General features: G+C 41.2%; 1 protein-coding gene across 3 annotated transcripts; it reads left to right on the plus strand.

The window, feature by feature from the left end:
* The first annotated feature begins 863 nt into the window (after window positions 1-863).
* Window positions 864-7,562, plus strand: LOC148724872 (TNF receptor-associated factor 6-like). 3 transcript variants are annotated; one of them, XM_088731237.1, is made up of 5 exons: window positions 864-1,041; window positions 1,178-1,630; window positions 2,153-2,333; window positions 3,039-3,238; window positions 5,853-7,562. In XM_088731237.1, exons 1-5 carry the CDS (start codon window positions 965-967, stop codon window positions 6,013-6,015), a joined length of 1,074 nt encoding a protein of 357 aa, XP_088587363.1. In that variant the 5' UTR covers window positions 864-964; the 3' UTR covers window positions 6,016-7,562. The 3 variants fall into 3 exon arrangements, 1 of the variants encoding a protein (XP_088587363.1); XR_015991013.1 differs by lacking the exons at window positions 864-1,041; window positions 1,178-1,630; window positions 2,153-2,333; window positions 3,039-3,238 and adding exons at window positions 3,613-3,906; window positions 4,684-4,752 and having other exon boundaries at window positions 5,853-6,032; XR_015991014.1 differs by lacking the exons at window positions 864-1,041; window positions 1,178-1,630; window positions 2,153-2,333; window positions 3,039-3,238 and adding an exon at window positions 3,613-3,906 and having other exon boundaries at window positions 5,853-6,032.
* Window positions 7,563-19,670: the final 12,108 nt, after the last annotated feature.

Here is a 19,670-nt window from a genome sequence, read left to right on the forward strand (position 1 = left end):
AATATTTTTCTTTATAAGGAGATGCAAAGGCTGTAGAGGCAAAAAGTCTCTGAGAGAAGGCAGTTTTTTCGCCGAGTTTCCCCGGATTCTTCTGAAAAAACTCCTAATTGTGATCTATCTGTGGAGTCAGCGCGAGCTGCGCTCTAGAGTTTCTTTCATGGTTGGATTGACAAAAAACACCGTTGGACGTGTGTTTGCCACGCTCCGCTTCATTTGTAAGAGAGATATAGAAGATAGACCAGTCACCCCATTTGGCGGTCGTGTGTACGTGGTCAAGTGTGACGAAAGTCAATTCAAGCACAAATCGAAGGTGAGTAAGTGCACTGTAATTTTCATTTCAAACGGAGGCTTCTGTTTGAAAACTTAGTTTTATAGCAACTTCTTGACAACTTTTAAAGGAAATCTATCAATTTGCGGGCTCGCCAAGTCTCATTTATCTATTTGCTTATGGTTTGACAGAGGTTACGCCCCCTTTTAAGATTGCCCCCTTGTAATACGCCCGCCTTTACTAGCTTACAACATCCCAAAATCAGAGTAGTCTATAGATTTTCCGCCAAGTATCAGACACATCCAATGACTTATTCGACATGATTTTTTAAAACAACTTAAATGGTGAAAATATGCAGACATTGGAGATCTCAGCCTGTGGAAAATGTTTATCTAAACAAAATGCAATCTTCCCATGTATAAGTGCAGTACCAGGAAGTATCTCTTAAAATAATCTTTGTCCCATGAACACTTTTTGTCATTGAATAAGGTGTGGAAATACAACTTTAATATACCTGTTAGCAAAGTGCGCAAGTGCTTGTCAAGAGTCACTGTGGTTTACTTTCCTATTGGTTGTTGAAGGGAAGTTGTTTCCTGTGAATTTTGATATTCCACCACGTAGGCGGTTTATTCCTTCACACTCCTAACAAAAGTTAGAGAGAGAGAAAGAGAGAGAGAGCCTCCGAACTGACCAAACATGAGTCACTCTCGTTCGGTTTTTGACTACATCGCATTCAGCGATTCTATCCCAGCTGAATACCTGTGTAATGTTTGGTAAGTTGAAGTTATTACCATTTGCTATAAATATTTAACTTGTGACTTGAATGGATAATACACTTCACGCCATTTTCGGAATAACATGCCAGCCTGGAGCTATTTTCCTGACCTTACTTCGCCTTCTCTTTTACAGCAAGAATCCCATTCTAGACGCAGAACTAGCAACACCGTGTGGCCATTCCTTTTGTGGTTTCTGCGTGGATATGTTTAAGAAAACAAGTCAAGGGCAATCCAGCACATGCGAGATGTGCCGTCAGCTTGTGACGGCGTTCTGCTCAAACCGCCTCGCGAATACTATGCTTGGGATGGTCGATGGGCAGTGCAAGTGCTGCGGAGAGAATATTGCGCTAAACCGGGCCAAAGATCACCTAGAACGGTGTCCGGAGTTAGAATTAAATTGTCAAGAATGCCAAGAAAGCATGAAAAGGAAACAAATAGACGCTCACAAAGCGACGTGTCCAATGGTGGAAGTCCTCTGCAAATGTGGCATCAGCTTCAAAAGAAAAGATAAAAAGAAACACGGAGATCTAACTTGTAGTGTTACAGAGGTGCCTTGCCCACTTAAATGTGGACAAAATATCACGAGGTAATTTCAGATAGGACTTTTGGAAGATACGTGAGTTAAGCCTTGTCTTTTCGCAAAACTTGCAACGTGATACCAACTTTTTTTTTATTACCTTGTGGCATCAGAAGGGCAGATTCTAATTATGGGTATCTTTTGATTTCTATAATTCCTTTACGTACCTCAAGAGCAAACATATAAAGAGAGTATCTTAGCTGATTTCTTTATGTAATCATGATATCGTTATTGTTTTGCCTAATTTCATATAATTCCCTTCACCTCGCTTAAGTATACTTTAAATTATGATGATCCAAAGAGTAACCTATCCTGTCAAAAATTATCCTTAAATGCGCTTACGATGGAATAATATCATCCGATGTTTCCGAGTAGCCTGATTGCTTAGAGGTTATGTAACGTATTAATCATTCAGCTCTCAAACAGCCTGGTGTTACAAGCTGTACCAGTAAGAAGCAAAACACGGCATAAGGATGTGAAATGATTAATACTGCATGTCATTTTTGACAAGGTTTATTTTTATTTCAAAAGGAGTTTAATACCATCTCATTCGATTGATTGTGGAGAAAGAATGTGTATCTGCGCTATGAAAGGTTGCGAAAAGGCAATACGAAGGAAAAACAAGGAGGAACACATGGAGGGAAACCAAAGAAAACATTTGTCCCTAATGACCAAGGAACGCCAGAAACTTCTCTGGAACGTCCTCGCTAAGGTAGGTGGATGATAAAATGTGCAAATAAAGGAGGGGTGGGTATCGGCTGTTAGCGTTTTTTTCTTTTTTCTTTTTGCTCTTAACTCAAAAAAGCCATAATTTGGGTTGGAGTTTTTTAATGCAATAGAAATTTGTTTCCTTTAAATGTATCATATATAATTAAACAGTTTCAATCACTTTTAACAAAGCTCGCGTTGCAATAGCCTTCTACGCAGACGTTCTTTGGGCTCGTCACGCAATCTTCCTCCCCCACGAGCTAAGAAATAAAATAGCTACTCTTAAGGATCAATTTTTGCCCCCGTTTCTTTAAAATTCGCTTTTGTAAGCAACGAGCCGTTTCGTTGGCCATTTTGTTGACCATAATATCGTGGTTTTGTGCGCGTCGTTTTCGTCTTTCGCCCACGCCCTAGGCGATCGATGCAATACTGCAAAAAGGCTTAGGGTTTTATTACGACAACTAATAGCCAAAGTACTGGTTTGAAATAATGATAGAATAATTAATCCCTTATTCCCTGGTGTAACATGTGGTACATTTTGCTCATCGCTCTAGATTTTCCTCGCCTTTAAGTCTACGGAGCTCCTAAAAATAGGGAGCGCCTGGGAACATACGAAAATCCTTACGAAACTCGCTAGGCACATTACTTTACATGAAATGTTTTCCATATGTTTTATCTCAAAAGTATGTATATTATTTTCTTTTTTCAGGTACCACAAAACATAAAACCAACACCAAATGGAATGGTTACTGTATTCACCTGGACATTACCCGCAGCAAAGCCGAATGCAGTAATGCGCTCTCCAATATTTGAAAAGTGGGAGAGACAGTGGTGTATCCTGGTCGACACCAATGATTGCACTTATCTTCAGTACTCCCAAGGTGCTGATTCAGCGTGCGTATCTGTGAGGTAAGTTTCTAAATCTTGACAATGAACATATCAGAGTCAGTTGCTGCTGCAGAGTAGACCCTATGTATCCTAGTTTCATTACTGAGAGCAAATAAACTTCAGTCAGAGGGTGTGGATAAAACGTGGCCTAGGCCATGGCCTACCCTGTGGACCACCCTATGGCCTAACGTATGGCCTACCGGTAGGCAGATTTTTAAGAACATAAAAATAAAATCAGTAAGAGTCGAACGAATACGCTGGCGTACGAAAGGGTATACTAAGAGGTCGCTAACACGATTTTCAACGTCCGAGGGAACGAAATACTACAAATATCACAACACTCAACTATACCGGTAGGTTAAGGGGGAGGGGAGAGGTGGGGCTAATATATTGCGTGGTCGCAAAGGCGTATTTCCTTTCCTAAACGGCTGTTGCCATATGAAAAGGTCAATTTTGCCATTTTGAAACGGTCGTTGTCATTTGTCGAAACAGTCGTTGCCATTTTGTAATGAATGGAAACGACTGTTCTCGGAAATGGCAACGACCGTTTCAAAATGGCAACGGTCGTTTACGAAAGGGAAAATTGCGTCGCAGAGGATATGCAAAATGGCGGTCAGTTGCTGACATATAGTGGAGTGCTAGTGTAAAAATGTAATCAGGAACGGCGTTATATCGGAGAGCATATCCGGGTAAGAAAAAGCTAACATAACGTGCCAGGCCAATTTTTAAGTGCTGTAGAGTATTGAATTTGCAACGAGCACCCCGGGACACGCACGCATCGCCGTCGTAAACATTTCGCAAACTTTACTTGCTTTTTCCAAAGAAAGGGCCAGTATTGCACTAATTTGAAAGGAGAGCTGATATGATGATGTTTGCCCAAAATTTGCGTTTAACCGGCTTCTGTTCCTCGATTTCGTTATTCTATCAGAAGGTTAAGAAATTTTGATAGGAATGTGGCCCCCAAAACAACAGAAGAAATTTGTTGGTAAGACAGTACTCAGGAAAACGTTGAAAGGTTTCCAGCAATGCTATCCTTTTAAAGATCTGACCACCGGTAGGCCATAGGTAGGCCATAGGGTAGGCCACAGGGTAGGCCATAGGTTAGGCCACGTTTTGTCCACACACTTTCTCAGAACGATCTTCGTACACCAAGAGAAATGGGCTCCAAACCTTGTTTGTTTGCAAGCAGCAAAAAAGGGACTTTAATGTCTTACTCTTATCCCTAGAAGATTTTACGTTAATTCTGGTGTAACCAGCATCAAATGTGATTAATCGAATGAAAAAAATTGACACATCCAAAATTTAAACTTCAGGAACTGCAGTTATTTAATTAAAACAGGTTGAGTTTATTATCTGAATATATCAACAAAGTTGAAATGGTAAATTGGCCACCGTTACGATTACGTTGCTTTTACCTAATCATTCTAAGCAACACATGGCAATCTGCGGTCTTTCCTTACACCTAGGTAGCCCGGAAAGCCAGAAAACTCTTGAACAAAAGCTCATCTTTCAAACCGGCAGTCTAAATCCCACAGGTATCAACGAACGCTTTTCATTCCACTGATTTATTCGTGTTTTTCTCGTTGCCATGTTCCCACCAATCATGTAGCTCCTTTGTCTGCCTTCAAAAGCAAACACAACCCACAATTCCTCTATTCACTCCGACAAAGGGCTAATGCTCGAAACGTCGGCTTTTATAATGGCAATGGTGGCCAATTTACCATTTCAACTTTGTTGATATATTCAAATTATTTCGTTACCCCCACCGACGCAGCCCCAAACAGTTTCTTTAGAAACTTTCAGCCTTTATGAGTTTATTATCAACGACTTGAGAACCTTGATATAGTTGAAGAACATCAGATACATTAGGAGACTTAGGGGAGGGAGAGGGCCCCTGACTGACCTTAGTGCCATATTTACACATACATTTCATTTTTGTCTCTCAAAAAGGGTAACATGTTGTTAGATAATTGCCTGGTAAGCAGAGAAAAATTAGACTTGAGAATACACATTCTCTTACTCCTGATCCATTTATTCGTAATATATAGCTTTAGCCAAGCCTAAAAGCGGAGCTCCCAAGTTCATAATATTAATGATAACATAAAAGAAGTGCAAATGCCAGAACTTGCCTGAGACACCCCTCCCTTCGTTTTGATAGTCTCCCCTACCCTACCTGTGGAAGTTGAAGGCACGTACGCATGTACATACGTACGCTCGGTCAGGCACGTGAAAAACAAAGGAAAAGAGGTTAACCATAATTATTCCATGGGTATGGGGGTCTGCCACATACGCGCTTCGTGCACGTGGGAGCCCCACCATGAATTAAACTTCACAGTATTAGATAGTGGTTAAGGTATGTGCAAGAAATAAAACTGTAGACATAAATTGAGGCGAGGAGCACTGATTTGCCCGAAAATATCCTCAGAATTGGGAGAAATAAGTAAAGAGCACTTTTGTGCTAAGGGATGGGTGTGGATTTGTGCCCTGGTTTGTTCAAAAGGTGGCTTGTTAGGAATGAATGTAATCACTTAAATACCCTGTATTCAAGGCAGTTAATTGACAGACTATGTCATTAGGAACGTTTCATACACTTATTTCATTGTCATGTAACGGCATTTATCTCGTTTATCAACAGTTGTACCTTGAGGAAAGCTGGTGACAAGGCAAGAATTTACATAGTGCCTGTGGTGAAACTGTCAGAAGGCAAGATGGTGAGGCTTGCCAATAAAATGCCTCAAAACACAACACATGCAACAATGAAATTAGAGATGCTAGTACCCGAAATTGTTGAGGATTAAAGAAATTTCATCCTAAAGTTGTAACACTATTTCAATTGAAGCTTGTAATACTATTTGAATTGAATTGAATTTCTTCACTCCTCAACTTTAGAAAGAGCTACTATAGGAAAATTAATTACCTGATGAGGGAATTTTCAATTTGTGCAATATTAGTTTTTGGCATGCAATTTGATGTGGAATTGGTGAGTCAAGTATGGCTTTTCCTTGAATCATATGGATGAAAAAAAGTTAATAAGAAGTAAAGAAAACAGCAATGATATACTTTTTTTGTCCTGAGTGCAAAACAAAAGATGCAAAACAGTATCACTGAGTCTCGTTTTCCACTCACAATTCCACGCTAAATCCCTCGCTTTACGAACCATCAAAATGCAAGTTTTTATTGAATTATGCGATTCTATAATGAGACTGCATCCCTCTATGAAATCTTAAAAAAATTGAAAACAAATATTGAGATGATGTCAAAAGTCTAACAAGATTTTTGCATCAAATTTAATAACTAAGATTTGTCTCCAGAACGTGAGCATGATGATTTGGCTGGATTAATTGGCAATACACTAAGCTAATTCATACCTCCCTGACATGATTGAATTTAAAGCTACCTTTGTTTCATTTTAATTTATACTCGTTAATGTTACATCCATAGTATAGGACAGGCCAAATTTAGTGTTTGGTTAACTCCTCAGCCTTATTTGATTTTACCAAATTTTAAATCATCCAAATAGTTACATGTAATTAAATCTGGTTGGAGAGGAGTGGAAATTATGTGTATTGTAAATAACTGCAAATGTGCTAAACTCAGAAATACTTGTTGATAAAGTCTATACATCACATAGACAGAGAGAGCTTTTTATCCATAATTGATGTAAAAACTAGGAACTTAATTCTCCAGAATCAATAAATACATATATACTACGAAGAATAGAAGCAAATTTTTAATCCATCATAAAGGTCTCTCATGGCACCCCTATAATTTCAAAGAGTGGAAATTTTATTATAGTGGAAAATATGCTAAAGAAGTTGTCAATTTTTGATTTTGATTAACTCTTGTACTTCCTTTTAATGAAATATTTATTCAATACCCATATTGTAATTCACACATTTTTTTAAAGCATTAACTATTTACCTCTTGCGTATTTTTAATGACATGAATTTCAGATGTAAGGAGTTTGTTGAGTGTCTTAAAGAATGAGTGGCTCATAGGTTGTTAGGAAGTAGGCACTGTGCCTATATTGAGTGTCATCATCTCAATATTAATCTGTAGAAAACATCAAACTCTTTTTGTTTATATTGCATGGATAAATTTTTCAAACAAACTTAGTTGTAATGCAAGTGGTAGATGAGTGTTTGATCCAAGTTAAACCTCATTTCCCTTCCTTTCTTCAAAAAACGTGATGAGATATATTATTAATGGTTTGTCTATTTGCATGTATTTTAATGCTGTCAATACAAATATAATCAAAGTGAATAAGGTCCAGGTTTAGCACCAGGCAAAGTGTATTCAATATCTGTAATTTTTTAATAAATTTCAAATAAACTTTGGAAACTTATTTGCAATGACCCTTTTAATTACTTACTAGGTTTATTCCAATCTCTTTGCCTTTTGCCTGATAGACTGTGGGAATGAGCAGGTTTGCTACTGACAACAGTTATGATCCCAAATGGGTTTCTGTGCTTTTCAATATTACAAACAATGGATTCGAATATGCAACATTTTCATATACATTTTACACTATTGTTAACCCTAAACCTTGACCTCTCAACAAATTCATGAAAAGTGATTGTATTCAACCCATTGGTCCTACAATGTGTACCATACTTTCAGGGTTTTATGTTGGATTCACATCTTCAAGTGTCTTAATACAGATCATATAAGAGTTGTAATTTTCTGATTTATGTTGGAGCTTCAAATTCATACTTTACAACCAGATCAAAGCCTTCCACTCAGGGATTGCCTTACATTTAGGGGTGTTATAATCAGGGGTTCTTACAATCAGGGGTCTTACAGTCAGGGGTTCTTACAATCAGGGGTCTTAAAATCAGGGGTTCTTACAATCAGAGGTTCTTACAATCAGGGGTTCTTACAATCAGGGGTTCTTACAATCAGGGGTTCTTACAATCAGGGGTTCTTACAATCAGGGGTTCTTACAATCAGGGGTTCTTACAATCAGGGGTTCTTACAATCAGGGGCTCCTACATTCAGGGGTTCTTACAATCAGGGGTTCTTACAATCAGGGGTTCTTACAATCAGGGGTTCTTACAATCAGGGGTCTTACAGTCAGGGGTTCTTACAATCAGGGGTCTTAAAATCAGGGGTTCTTACAATCAGGGGTTCTTACAATCAGGGGTTCTTACAATCAGGGGTTCTTACAATCAGGGGTTCTTACAATCAGGGGCTCTTACAATCAGAGGTCTTACAATCAGGGGTTCTTACAGTCAGGGGTTCTTTCAATCAGGGGTCTTACAGGCAGGGGTTCTTAAAATCAGGGGTTCTTACAATCAGGGGTTCTTACAATCAGGGGTCTTACAGTCAGGGGTCTTAAAATCAGGGGTTCTTACAATCAGGGGTCTTACATTCAGGGGTTTATATCAGTGTGTTTTATATGAAAGAATGTGCCCAGATGTTGATATTGATCGTTGTTCCTTACGTTCAGGGGTTTACATCAATGTGTCTTACACGAATGGGCTGTGCCCAGATGTTGATATTGATCGTTGCTCCTTACGTTCAGGGGTTTATATCAGTGTGTCTTACACGAATGGGCTATGCCCAGATGTTGATATTGATCGTTGGTCCTTACGTTCAGGGGTTTATATCAGTGTGTCTTACACGAGTGGGCTATGCCCAGATGTTGATATTGTTCGATGTTTCTTACATCCATGGGTTTTAATCAATGTGTCTTACATGATGAGCTGTAGGCAGATGTTGCAAATTATCTTAGTATGTATATGTGCACGATCCTTCGCAGTAAAGCACTATTTAAGCAATAGTGAAAATCTTAAATAGCTTAAATAGTGCTTTACTGCGAAGGATCGTGCACATATACGTTTCATAACCGCAGTTCATATATATGTATTTCATATGTTTGTTGTTTTATCTTAGTATCTTACGGTTAGGGGTCTGTGTTGATCGTAACTCTTTACATAGAGTGCGTATTCTGTGCCCAGATGTTGATATTGATTAATTGAACTTAAAATGTCACATCCATGTCAAACGTGTGTCCAGTTGTTTATTGCGATGGTAAAATGTTACATCTAGGAGTCTGCGTGCAGATGTTGATATCGATCGTCGATCGTGAAGGTCAGAACCGTGCTTGAAATCCAGGGGTTTTATATTTGTACCTCTATATTGTCGCTATGTAGCGATGATGATTTACATAAGGGGGTTTTGAATAAAATGTCATGGTAGTTTTATATAAGGGTCTGTTCCCAGCTATTGATAATGATCCGTCGAAACGTCAGTCACTACCACCGACAACAGTCCTTCTCAGGACTACACTCACCCGGACGATCAGACTACACCTTCACATGTTACCCCCAGGTTCAAACCATTTACTGCAAAACGCAGTACGATACACCAACAAACTTATCGCCATGTTCCACAATGCTGGAAAATCAATGATTGAACTGGGAGACAAATATCAAAGACGAAGTAGGCTTGCAGAAGCCAAGGAACTTTTTGAAGGCGCACTTGCCATCGCAGAATCAATTGGCTACAGAATTGGAGAATCAGTGACTTGTGCATGGCTAGCACTTGTGTTTAAATCAATCGGTGAATATCAGAAGGCTAAAGAATATCACGAGAAAGCTCTTGCTATCGCAACAGAAATTGGCAACAGCGAGGGAGAAGGGGCATGTAATGGGAACCTTGGAAATGTGTTTAAGTCACTCGGTGAATATTACAAGGCTAAAGAATATCACAAGAAAGCTCTTGCTATCGCAACAGAAATTGGCGATAGGAGACAAGAAGGAACATGTTATGGGAACCTTGGAACTGTGTTTCAATCACTCGGTGAATATCAGAAGGCTAAAGAATATCACAAGAAAGCTCTTGCTATCGCAACAGAAATTGGCAACAGGAAAGGAGAAGGGAGAAGGTATGGGAACCTTGGAAATGTGTTTCTGACACTAGGTGAATATCAGAAGGCTAAAGAATATCACGAGAAAGCTCTTGCTATCGCAACAGAAATTGGCGATAGGGAAGGAGAAGGGTCATGGCATGAGAACCTTGGAAATGTGTTTGACTCATTCGGTGAATATCAGAAGGCAATTACCGATTGGCAACAGGAAAGGGGAAGGACACATTTCCAAGGTTCCCATACCATGTCTCTTCTCCTTCCCTGTTGCCAATTTCTGTTGCGATAGCAAGAGCTTCCTCGTGATATTCTTTAGCCTTTTGATATTCACCGAGTGATTCATACACATTTCCAAGGTTCCCATACCATGTCCCTTCCCCTTCCCTGTCGCCAATTTCTGTTGCGATAGCAAGAGCTTTCTCGTGATATTCTTTATCCTTCTGATATTCACCGAGTGATTGAAACACATTTCCAAGGTTCCCATACCATGTCCCTTCTCCTTCCCTGTGGCCAATTTCTGTTGCGATAGCAAGAGCTTTCTCGTGATATTCTTTAGCCTTCTGATATTCACCGAGTGACTTAAACACATTCCAAGGTTCCCATACCTTGTCCCTTCTCCTTCCCTGTCGCCAATTTCTGTTGCGATAGTAAGACCTTTCTCGTGATATTCGTTAGCCTTCTGATATTCACCGAGTGATTGAAACACATTTCCAAGGTTCCCATACCATGTCCCTTCCCCTTCCCTGTCGCCAATTTCTGTTGCGATAGTAAGAACTTTCTCGTGATAGTCTTTATCCTTCTGATATTCACCGAGTAACAAGACTGCCATAAGTAAGAAAAAGTACAAGATTTTAAAAGCAACTTAAAACTACTTGTGATGATTATGCAGATTACAACTTGTTTCACGGTAAGCAGAACTGGTTTTTAATTATGGTAAATTTCTGTAAAAATGCACAAGGGCTGGTGTGGTTGGATTTAGCTATGACATTGAAACTGTTCAATACTAAAAATGTCATAACGGGCATACGTGTAACGGAACCTTTTTTAAGTTTTCATTTACATTAAGATTATTGAAATTAATTATGATAAGACATCGCTGAGTAAATTGCAAACCTTTTTACGTGATCGTGAACAACAAAAAAATGACCAAATTAAATGAAATTTGGTCTGCCACAAATATAATGCGCCGTTTTCATACATGTTTCAGGGTGGTAATGGCAAATTAGCTTATTAAATTTGTAAGGTATAAAATCTAATCTTAATTGCCACGTTTCGGCTGCTTCAGGAACCTGCAACTGTGCAACTTTCAATGTACCGTGGCATCCTTCGCGAGTAAAACTACACAGAGACAGCACAAATTTTTCGAGCACTGTCTAGAAGGGTGAATATTGAAAGAAAATTGCTCTGCATATAAACGCTGATATGCTTGAAAGTCGTTGGCTAAACGCTTAAACATTTTATACTATCAAGCTTAATGTTTACAACAAGCGTTCGGCGAACGACTTTTCGATTAAATAACATAAATAGCGTGGCATATTTCAATGCAGTTCAGATAGCAAAGACTACTTTTTTTACCTTCTAACAACGTCTTGGTCCTCAATCTGCTGGAATCCTCAAAATGAGCAATAATTCAAATTGGCGGAATCCTTTCGCGAACATTACTTTGGCTGACACGCGGGCTCTCGATAGTCTCTATGGCAACTCGCAAGATCCACGCGAATTCCAAGAATTCCGCACACTCTGCTGGGGCGCGAAAATAGTTTTTGACCCAGACCTTAATTCACTTGGTAAGGTTCCCATACCATGTCCCTTCTCCTTCCCTGTTGCCAATTTCTGTTGCGATAGCAAGAGCTTTATGAGCTATATGAGTCTTTGCGCTGCGTTTCTATCAGTTAGTAAAAATAAGGAGGCCAAGGAACATTTTGACAAAGCACTCGCCATCAGTATAGAAATTGGCGACAGAACGATGGAAGTGTGCTGCTACGCAAACCTGGCAAATCTGTTAAATTCGTTTCATGACTGCCAGAAGGCTAGAGAGTTACTCGGGAAAGGGCTTGCTATCACCATCAATACTGGCGATAGACGAGAACAAGGTATGATCTATGTAAACCTTGGGTACGTGTCCCTATCGCTTGGCAATTACTACAAATCGGAAAAATACATTGAGAAAGCGCACTTGATGAGCAGCGAAATAGGAGACAAAATGACTGACTTTCACAGCCTTCTCGGAATCACTCAGTTAAAGATATCGGAATCAAATCTTGAGGAGGCAATGGTGCATCTTCGTCAAAGTATTGAAATTTATGAAAATCTGCGACATTTTCTTAAAGAAAACTATGAATTTAAAACATGTCTCTTAGAAAAGCACGGTAATTTCACCTACGAGTTGCTCAGTCGCATGCTGTGTACCACCGAAAGTGTGCGAGACTCTCTTAATGTGAGGAGCTAAGACGCGCTAGAGGCCTCGCAGAACTAATGGCTGATAAACTCTCAATTGAAAGCCACATCTCAGCTGATTCAACATCTCGGCCAAGGATCGAAAGCATTGTGAGTCAAGAGAGCAATTGCGCTGTTTTGTAAATTTCATATTGTGAGCGGCATGTTGGTCTGTGGGTTTTAAAAGCAAATGGTGACATTCACTATCGAGTGAGCCCCGTAATGAAAATCGACACACTTATGGCTGCATTCGTTTGCGATGTGGAGGAAATTGTTAAAAAAAGTGCCTCCAGTTTCGGCATTTTACTTGACGACAATTGCGAGGATCGATCTTTGGGTGCAAGAAAGGAAGCTGAGATGGTTGGTCGACTCCTGGGTGTTCAGCCTTTGTTAGGAGAGCACGCAACAAAGCAGGCGGTACTTCACGCACTTCATTCAGTGAGCCTGATACATCTTGCCGCCCATGGTAATGCCGAGAGAGGGGAGATTGCCCTGTCCCCTAATTGCACCACTAAAAGTATTCCACAAGAAGAAGACTACCTTTTGACAATGTCCGACATTTCAAAGGTGAAGCTGCGAGCTAAACTGGTCGTACTTAGTTGTTGTCACAGCGGGCGTGGAACCTTTAAACAAGAGGGAGTCATTGGAATAGCTAGGACTTTTCTAGGATCTGGTGCGCGTTCAGTGTTGGTGGCATCGTGGACCATAGAAGGCAAAGCAACAGAGCAGCTTATGAGTCACTTTAGTATCTTGTAGGGAACTTAAAGAGCACACGGAATCCGCATTGCAACACACCTTTATTCACTCGCACACTCCTTCTATATACATTACACAACCTCCTTCACGTGCTTCATGCTAATTAGATTACGTCATCACCGATACTATTACACAAACACTAAATCCCTCCCTTGATTGAATTTAAACTCAGCTATAATCCCTGGTGCTATTTTCGGTAAATAAGCGAAACCAACAGAACTCGTTAGCATACTAAAATTTGCAATTGTTCAGTCAAAGTTCATTGACAACTGTTCAGTGTAACTGATAGTCCCTCAGATGTGCCGGTGCACGTCTGACACGAGCAGATCTTCGCGTATCTTGTTCCGCTGCCCGTGGAGGATTCATTGCCTGTGGAAGATCAAAATCCATCACATAATCATCTTCCTCCCGTACAGCAGTGTTCTGGTGTAACTTGTGGACATGCGATACATTGCGCATGAACACACGTCCATTTCTTCGCTGCAGAATAAGGCTCGGTCCCTTACGTTCTAGCACTGTGTAGGGTTGAGGGTCATACAGCGTTGATAGCTTGTTCTGCCGCGCCTGCTGTAGCAACACTTTGTCTCCTGATTTGATGTCTGATGGACTCGCTCTGTTTCTCTTGTCTGCATAAACCTTTGTGCGCTGCTTGGCTTGTTGATCCTTACCCTTTGCAGACTGTATTGCAGCAGATACAGCATTCGACATCCGTGTCTCAACTTGTGGGACTTTGGTTCTGATCTCACGTCCTAAATGTAGAAACGCCGGCGACGCTCCGGTAGTCGCATGAGGTGTCGCACGGTAGTTCAGTAGGAAGGCAAACATGTCAGTGCGCCAATCCTTTCCTTCAGCATGCGCAGTGCGAATTGCCTTCTCAATTGTCTTGTTAAATCGTTCAACCCCTGCATTCGCCTGAGGCCAGTAGGGTGTGACCTTCCGATGCTGGATGCCATGCGTTGCCAGGTACACCTCAAATTCCTCTGACACAAGATTTGCACCGTTATCTGTGACTACTTTCTCTGGAAGCCCATGTACAGCAAATATCTTTCGAAGATGTCCGATTATGGCCGCAGAGGTAGTTGAGCGTACAATGACTACTTCAGGCCAGCGCGTACATGCATCTTCACAAACCACGAGACTTTCTCCTGTAGGGAACGGTCCACAGAGATCGATGTGTACCTCTTGCCATGGTTTGTCAGGCATCACTGTAGGTCGGAGTGGCTCTGCAGTAGACTTGCCCGCAACAGATTGACAGGGTAGACATGCCTTGACCATTGTCTCCACTTGATGTGTGATACCTGGCCACCAAACCTTCTCCCTGACCATCTGTTTGGTCCGCACAATGCCTTGGTGACCCTCGTGTGCATTTGCTAAGGTTGTTTGCCAGAGGGTACTAGGCATGACAATACGATGTCCTCGCAAGATGATTCCATTGGTCACACACAGTTCATCTCTGACCCGCCTGTAGGGCCTGAGCTCTGGTGTGTCTGGCCACTCACAGTCACTCAGACAACATCGTACTTGCTGTAGTATTGGGTCTGCCTCAGTAGCATTTGCAATCTGCTCAAGTGTGAGTGCTTTTGGAACCGCGTTGACTGTGACGTAGTTAATATATTCTTCCGCAATGTTCCTTTCCCGGAACGGTTGGTTTTCTAACGGCAATCTTGAGAGGACGTCAGCTGGGTTTGTCTTTCCGGCCATGTGTACAACATCAAATGTGTATGGCTGCAGTCGAAGTGCCCATCTTTCAATCCGAGGCGGTGGCTTGGATTTAGGGTTGTAAATAACTTCGAGCGGCTTGTGATCCGTGTACAGGGTGAACAGTTTACCATACAAGTAAATATGAAATCGCTCGCAAGCCCACACAACCGCCAGTGCCTCCTTTTCGGTCTGAGAATACCTCCTCTCAACATCTGTTAACGTGCGACTCGCATATGCCACAGGATGAACACAATCACCACGTCGCTGCAGCAAAATGGCACCAAGTCCAAAATGGCACCAAGTCCAACAGGACTTGCGTCAACTTTCAGCTCCGTTTCAGCAGCTTGGTCGTAATGTGCAACAACACAGTCACTGGTTAGAATGACTTGAAGGCGGCGAAATGCCTCTTGTTGCGCGTTACCCCAGACCCACTCTGTATCACTCCTTGTGAGCATCCGTAATGGCTCAGCGAGGGTTGCAAAGTTTGGGATAAAACGCGCACAGTAGTTCACTAACCCGAGAAAACTCCGCACTTCCGCTGCATTCTGTGGTGTTCGCGCGTTCCTCACCGCTTCAACCTTCTTGTCGTCCGGTGCAATGCCATCGGCAGAAATCTTAAATCCAAAAAATATTAATTCTGGAACACTAAAGATACACTTCTCTCGGTTAAGCGTAAGTCCCTTGTTCTCAAGGCGTGCAAGTGTAAGTTCCAAATTCCTGTCATGACTGTCTTGGTCAGAGCCAAACACAATAATATCATCAGAAATGTTCCTTACTCCGGGAATTCCTTGAAGAGTTTGCTGAATGACATATTGGTACATTTCTGGTGCTGATGACAAGCCAAATATTAAGCGTTTGTAACGCTTAAGTCCCTTGTGTGTTGAGAAAGTTGTAAGCACTCTAGACTCTGGGTGTAGTTCGACCTGATGATAGCCCCATCGCAAATCAAGCTTAGAGAACACAGCTGCTCCATTAAGTGCTTCCAATGTTTCCTCAAGTGTTGGTATTGGATGTCGCTCTCTGATCACAGCTTCGTTTGCACGACGCATGTCGACGCAAACCCGTACTTCGCCATTGGACTTTGGGACCGCGACTAAAGGCGAAACCCAGGGCGTTGGACCGTCAACATCCTCAATAATGTCGAGATCTTGCAATTCATTGAGCTTTTTCTCCACATCCTTACGAACGTGAAAGGGAAGGCGGCGCTGCGGTTGCGCAACTGGAGAAATTTCTGGGTCGATGTGTATTTTTAATTGATAATCCCGCAGTTTGCCAACGCCGTTAAACACTGCATTATGTTTGTCCACAATCACTTGTACAGATTTCACTGTAATTTGGTTAACTGTGCTCGGGTATTCCGGGCCAACTCTTAGTAACCCAAGCTCCGTTGCAGTTTCCTTGCCCAACAATGATCCCGCATTTAAATTTTCAACAACCACGAAGTCGGCCTGTGTGTGAAATTGAGTTGTTGACACATTGGCACGGAATGTTCCTTTGACAGGAAGCGGCGTTTTCGAGCCGTACGTGTAAATTTTGACATCGGAATTTCTGAGAACAACTCCTGTATTCGACAATCGGTTGAACGTAATACTGTCCAGGACATTGACACTTGCCCCTGAGTCAACAATAACCGGAATCGATGTACCTTCAACAGTTATTTGCACAGTATTGTCGTCCATGTTGCCCCTAATCGCCCACAAATATTCATCGTCTGAACCAGGGTCTTGTTCGGTTGTCACGTACCGAAGCCCATTTGCATTCCGTTGTTGCGCAACGTTCTGAGAACTAGTGGCTCGATTCGGAACTCCTTTGCAAACTCCACCGAAGTGTCCTTGCTTTCCACAGTTACTACAAGCTTTTCCAATTGCAGGACACGAAGGATCTTTCGCGCGATGACCCGCACGTCCACAACAAAAACAGACAATTTGCCTCGTGTCATGGTTCTGTGGTCGTGAATTCTTCGCATTCTTTGGTTGACACGACCGTGACTTTCCACTGTTTCTTCCTCTCGATCTTTGAAATCCGCCCGAGACCTTGTTGACCCGTCCTGAAGAGCCCGGCGCTGCCTCCATTGTAGTAGCGTGTAGGTCAGACGCTTCAATTGATCGAGCGATCTGTAAAAGCCCATCCAGTGTTAGGTCGGTTTCTCGTAGTAGTCGACGGCGAAGACTGTTCGAGGCGCATCTATCCACCACTTGATCTCGGATCATTTCGTCCACATTTCCATACTCGCAAGATTTCGCAAGGCTTCGTAATCGCGTCACGTACGAATCGATGTTTTCAGTCGGCTGTTGCGCTGCCTGCCGAAACACATGTCTCTCAAAGGGAATGTTCTTCTTCGGCTCAAAGTACTCGGTTAATTTCGCAAGTGCCGTATCGTAGTCCTCTCCAGTACCACTGAGAGTGTCAAAAACCGTTTGGACTTCAGGGCCTGCTAAGTGCAACAGGACAGCACGTCGTTGTTTCTTTTCGGTAATGTTAGATGCCACCAGAAAGTATTCCAAACCTTTAACCCATTTCGACCAGCGCTGCCCGAGTGTCATTTGATCGCTTGAGACGGAGAAAGGGGGAATAGCAGGTAACTGTAATGTGGTGGCCATCACTTCTTCTTCCAACTCCTCAGAATTAGACATAAAATCCTTGCATCCTCGTCGCCAAATTTAGTATCTTGTAGGGAACTTAAAGAGCACACGGAATCCGCATTGCAACACACCTTTATTCACTCGCACACTCCTTCTATATACATTACACAACCTCCTTCACGTGCTTCATGCTAATTAGATTACGTCATCACCGATACTATTACACAAACACTAAAGTCACTTCTACCAACACCTGACTGCTGGAGAAAGTGCTAGTGAATCTCTTCACCAGGCCATCAAGTGGTTGAAAGGTAACGGATTCACCGAACCTGCCCAATGGGCTCCGTTTGTGCTGATGGGAGACAACGTGACATTTGACATAAAGAAGTTAAGGTACGCTTGATTCTTGAGTAATTTTGTATAATTAACATTATCCACCTCTGCTTATGTAAAAAGATTGGGGACTGGTTGATTTTTCTTCATTTAGAAAAATGTTAAAAACGTTTGCAATTGTAAGATTTTATATTATACGTAGAAGGCACCTTTTGACGGTTTGCTGACTGACCTTGTCAAGGTTCAGTGTTGTTTTTCAAGTGTGCAGGATATTTCTCAGTTATGTCATGGGTGTAATGATTGACAGGGCAACAACTAAAATCTGAGCAAAAAAAATCAATCACCCAATTGATCAATAAATTAATGAGTAAGATGAGCAAGCTGACTTAATTCATAACAGAAATCAGTCAGAAAAGTAAGGTGAGCAAGCTGACTTAATTCATAACAGAAATCAGTCAGAAAAGTAAGGTGAGCAAGCTGAGTTAATTCATAACAGAAATCAGTCAGAAAAGTAAGGTGAGCAAGCTGAGTTAATTCATAACAGAAATCAGTCAGAAAAGTAAGGTGAGCAAGCTGAGTTAATTCATAACAGAAATCAGTCAGAAAAGTAAGGTGAGCAAGCTGACTTAATTCATAACAGAAATCAGTCAGAAAAGTAAGGTGAGCAAGCTGACTTAATTCATAACAGAAATCAGTCAGAAAAGTCAGGTGAGCAAGCTGACTTAATTCATAACAGAAATCAGTCAGAAAAGTCAGGTGATGATGCAAGTGATTCGCCTCTCTCGTAAAAAAATTGTTAAACAACTTTCTTAACTCAAAATGTTTGTTTTAGGCTAAAAGAACTGACGGAGGACAAAAATGACGGGGAACAAGAAACAGTAGCGACTGGTCCTTGACAAAGACTCTTCCTCTTCAGTGTATACTGAAAGGAAAACTGATATTTCTTGACACAAAAACTTTTAACTTTGCACCGCTCTTTTGGGTCCTTGTTTTTGTTACACGGCCAGGCTGTCCAGCAAGCGATGCAATTCGCCCAAAAGTTGTATCATGTTTGCCAAGAAGGAACAAATATGAACAGACGATTGAAAAATTGAAAACGGAGAATCTTTGGTGAACTTTTCATGATGCGAAAATTACGGCACTGTTTTCTTTAAACTTGAGATTACAAAACATCTTTAACTTTGTTACTTTTCTGAGATATGATTCTCATTTCTACTTGCCAGCTGACATAATTTTCTCTCTAAATTGATAAGGTGAATCAGTTCGATTTATGAAAAAAAAAAAAAAAAGAAATCGCCCTAAGATTGATAGGTGTGTATTCTGAATTGCCATAAGATACATGTGTTGATAGTTTTGTAGTGAGAATTCACATGTAAATCACTTCAAGAAGTTAGCGGGCAAAGGGCGCAAGCGAAGACACCTTGGCCGGTTTGTCCAAAGCTGGGTTAAAATAACCCAGGGTTAGCGTGAAATTTGATCTCAGATCTGAAAGCTTTCAAAGAAAGTTTAACTATTTTTGTCTACAATTTGATAATCGGAAGCTCGTAAAAAAACAGGGAAAATTGTCCCAAAAAGTTTCTTGAAGAGAGAAGTAAGGAAACCTGGATAAAAATTTAACCCTAGGTTAGTAGTAATTTGCCTTTGATCAACTGGACCCTGTTCATATTTGGAACCTAAACTGTTATATGGTAAGAACAATGATAATGGTGTTAGCGATAGAGTGCCTTTGGATTGAGTGTTGTAAAACTGAAACAAAGGAATCACAACGGCCAATCAG

The sequence above is a fragment of the Stylophora pistillata genome, chromosome 8 (genome assembly GCF_964205215.1).
Source record: "Stylophora pistillata chromosome 8, jaStyPist1.2, whole genome shotgun sequence".
In the NCBI taxonomy this organism is placed as follows: Eukaryota; Metazoa; Cnidaria; class Anthozoa; order Scleractinia; family Pocilloporidae; genus Stylophora; species Stylophora pistillata.

What these genes read in the sequence shown, in the direction of transcription:
- LOC148724872 (XM_088731237.1), top strand. Translation starts at nt 965, where the DNA reads ATGAGTCACTCTCGTTCGGTTTTTGACTACATCGCATTCAGCGATTCT. An exon ending in GAATACCTGTGTAATGTTTG is followed by an intron (nt 1,042 to 1,177) that starts GTAAGTTGAAGT and finishes TCTCTTTTACAG; the next exon opens with CAAGAATCCCATTCTAGACG. An exon ending in TGTGGACAAAATATCACGAG is followed by an intron (nt 1,631 to 2,152) that starts GTAATTTCAGAT and finishes TTATTTCAAAAG; the next exon opens with GAGTTTAATACCATCTCATT.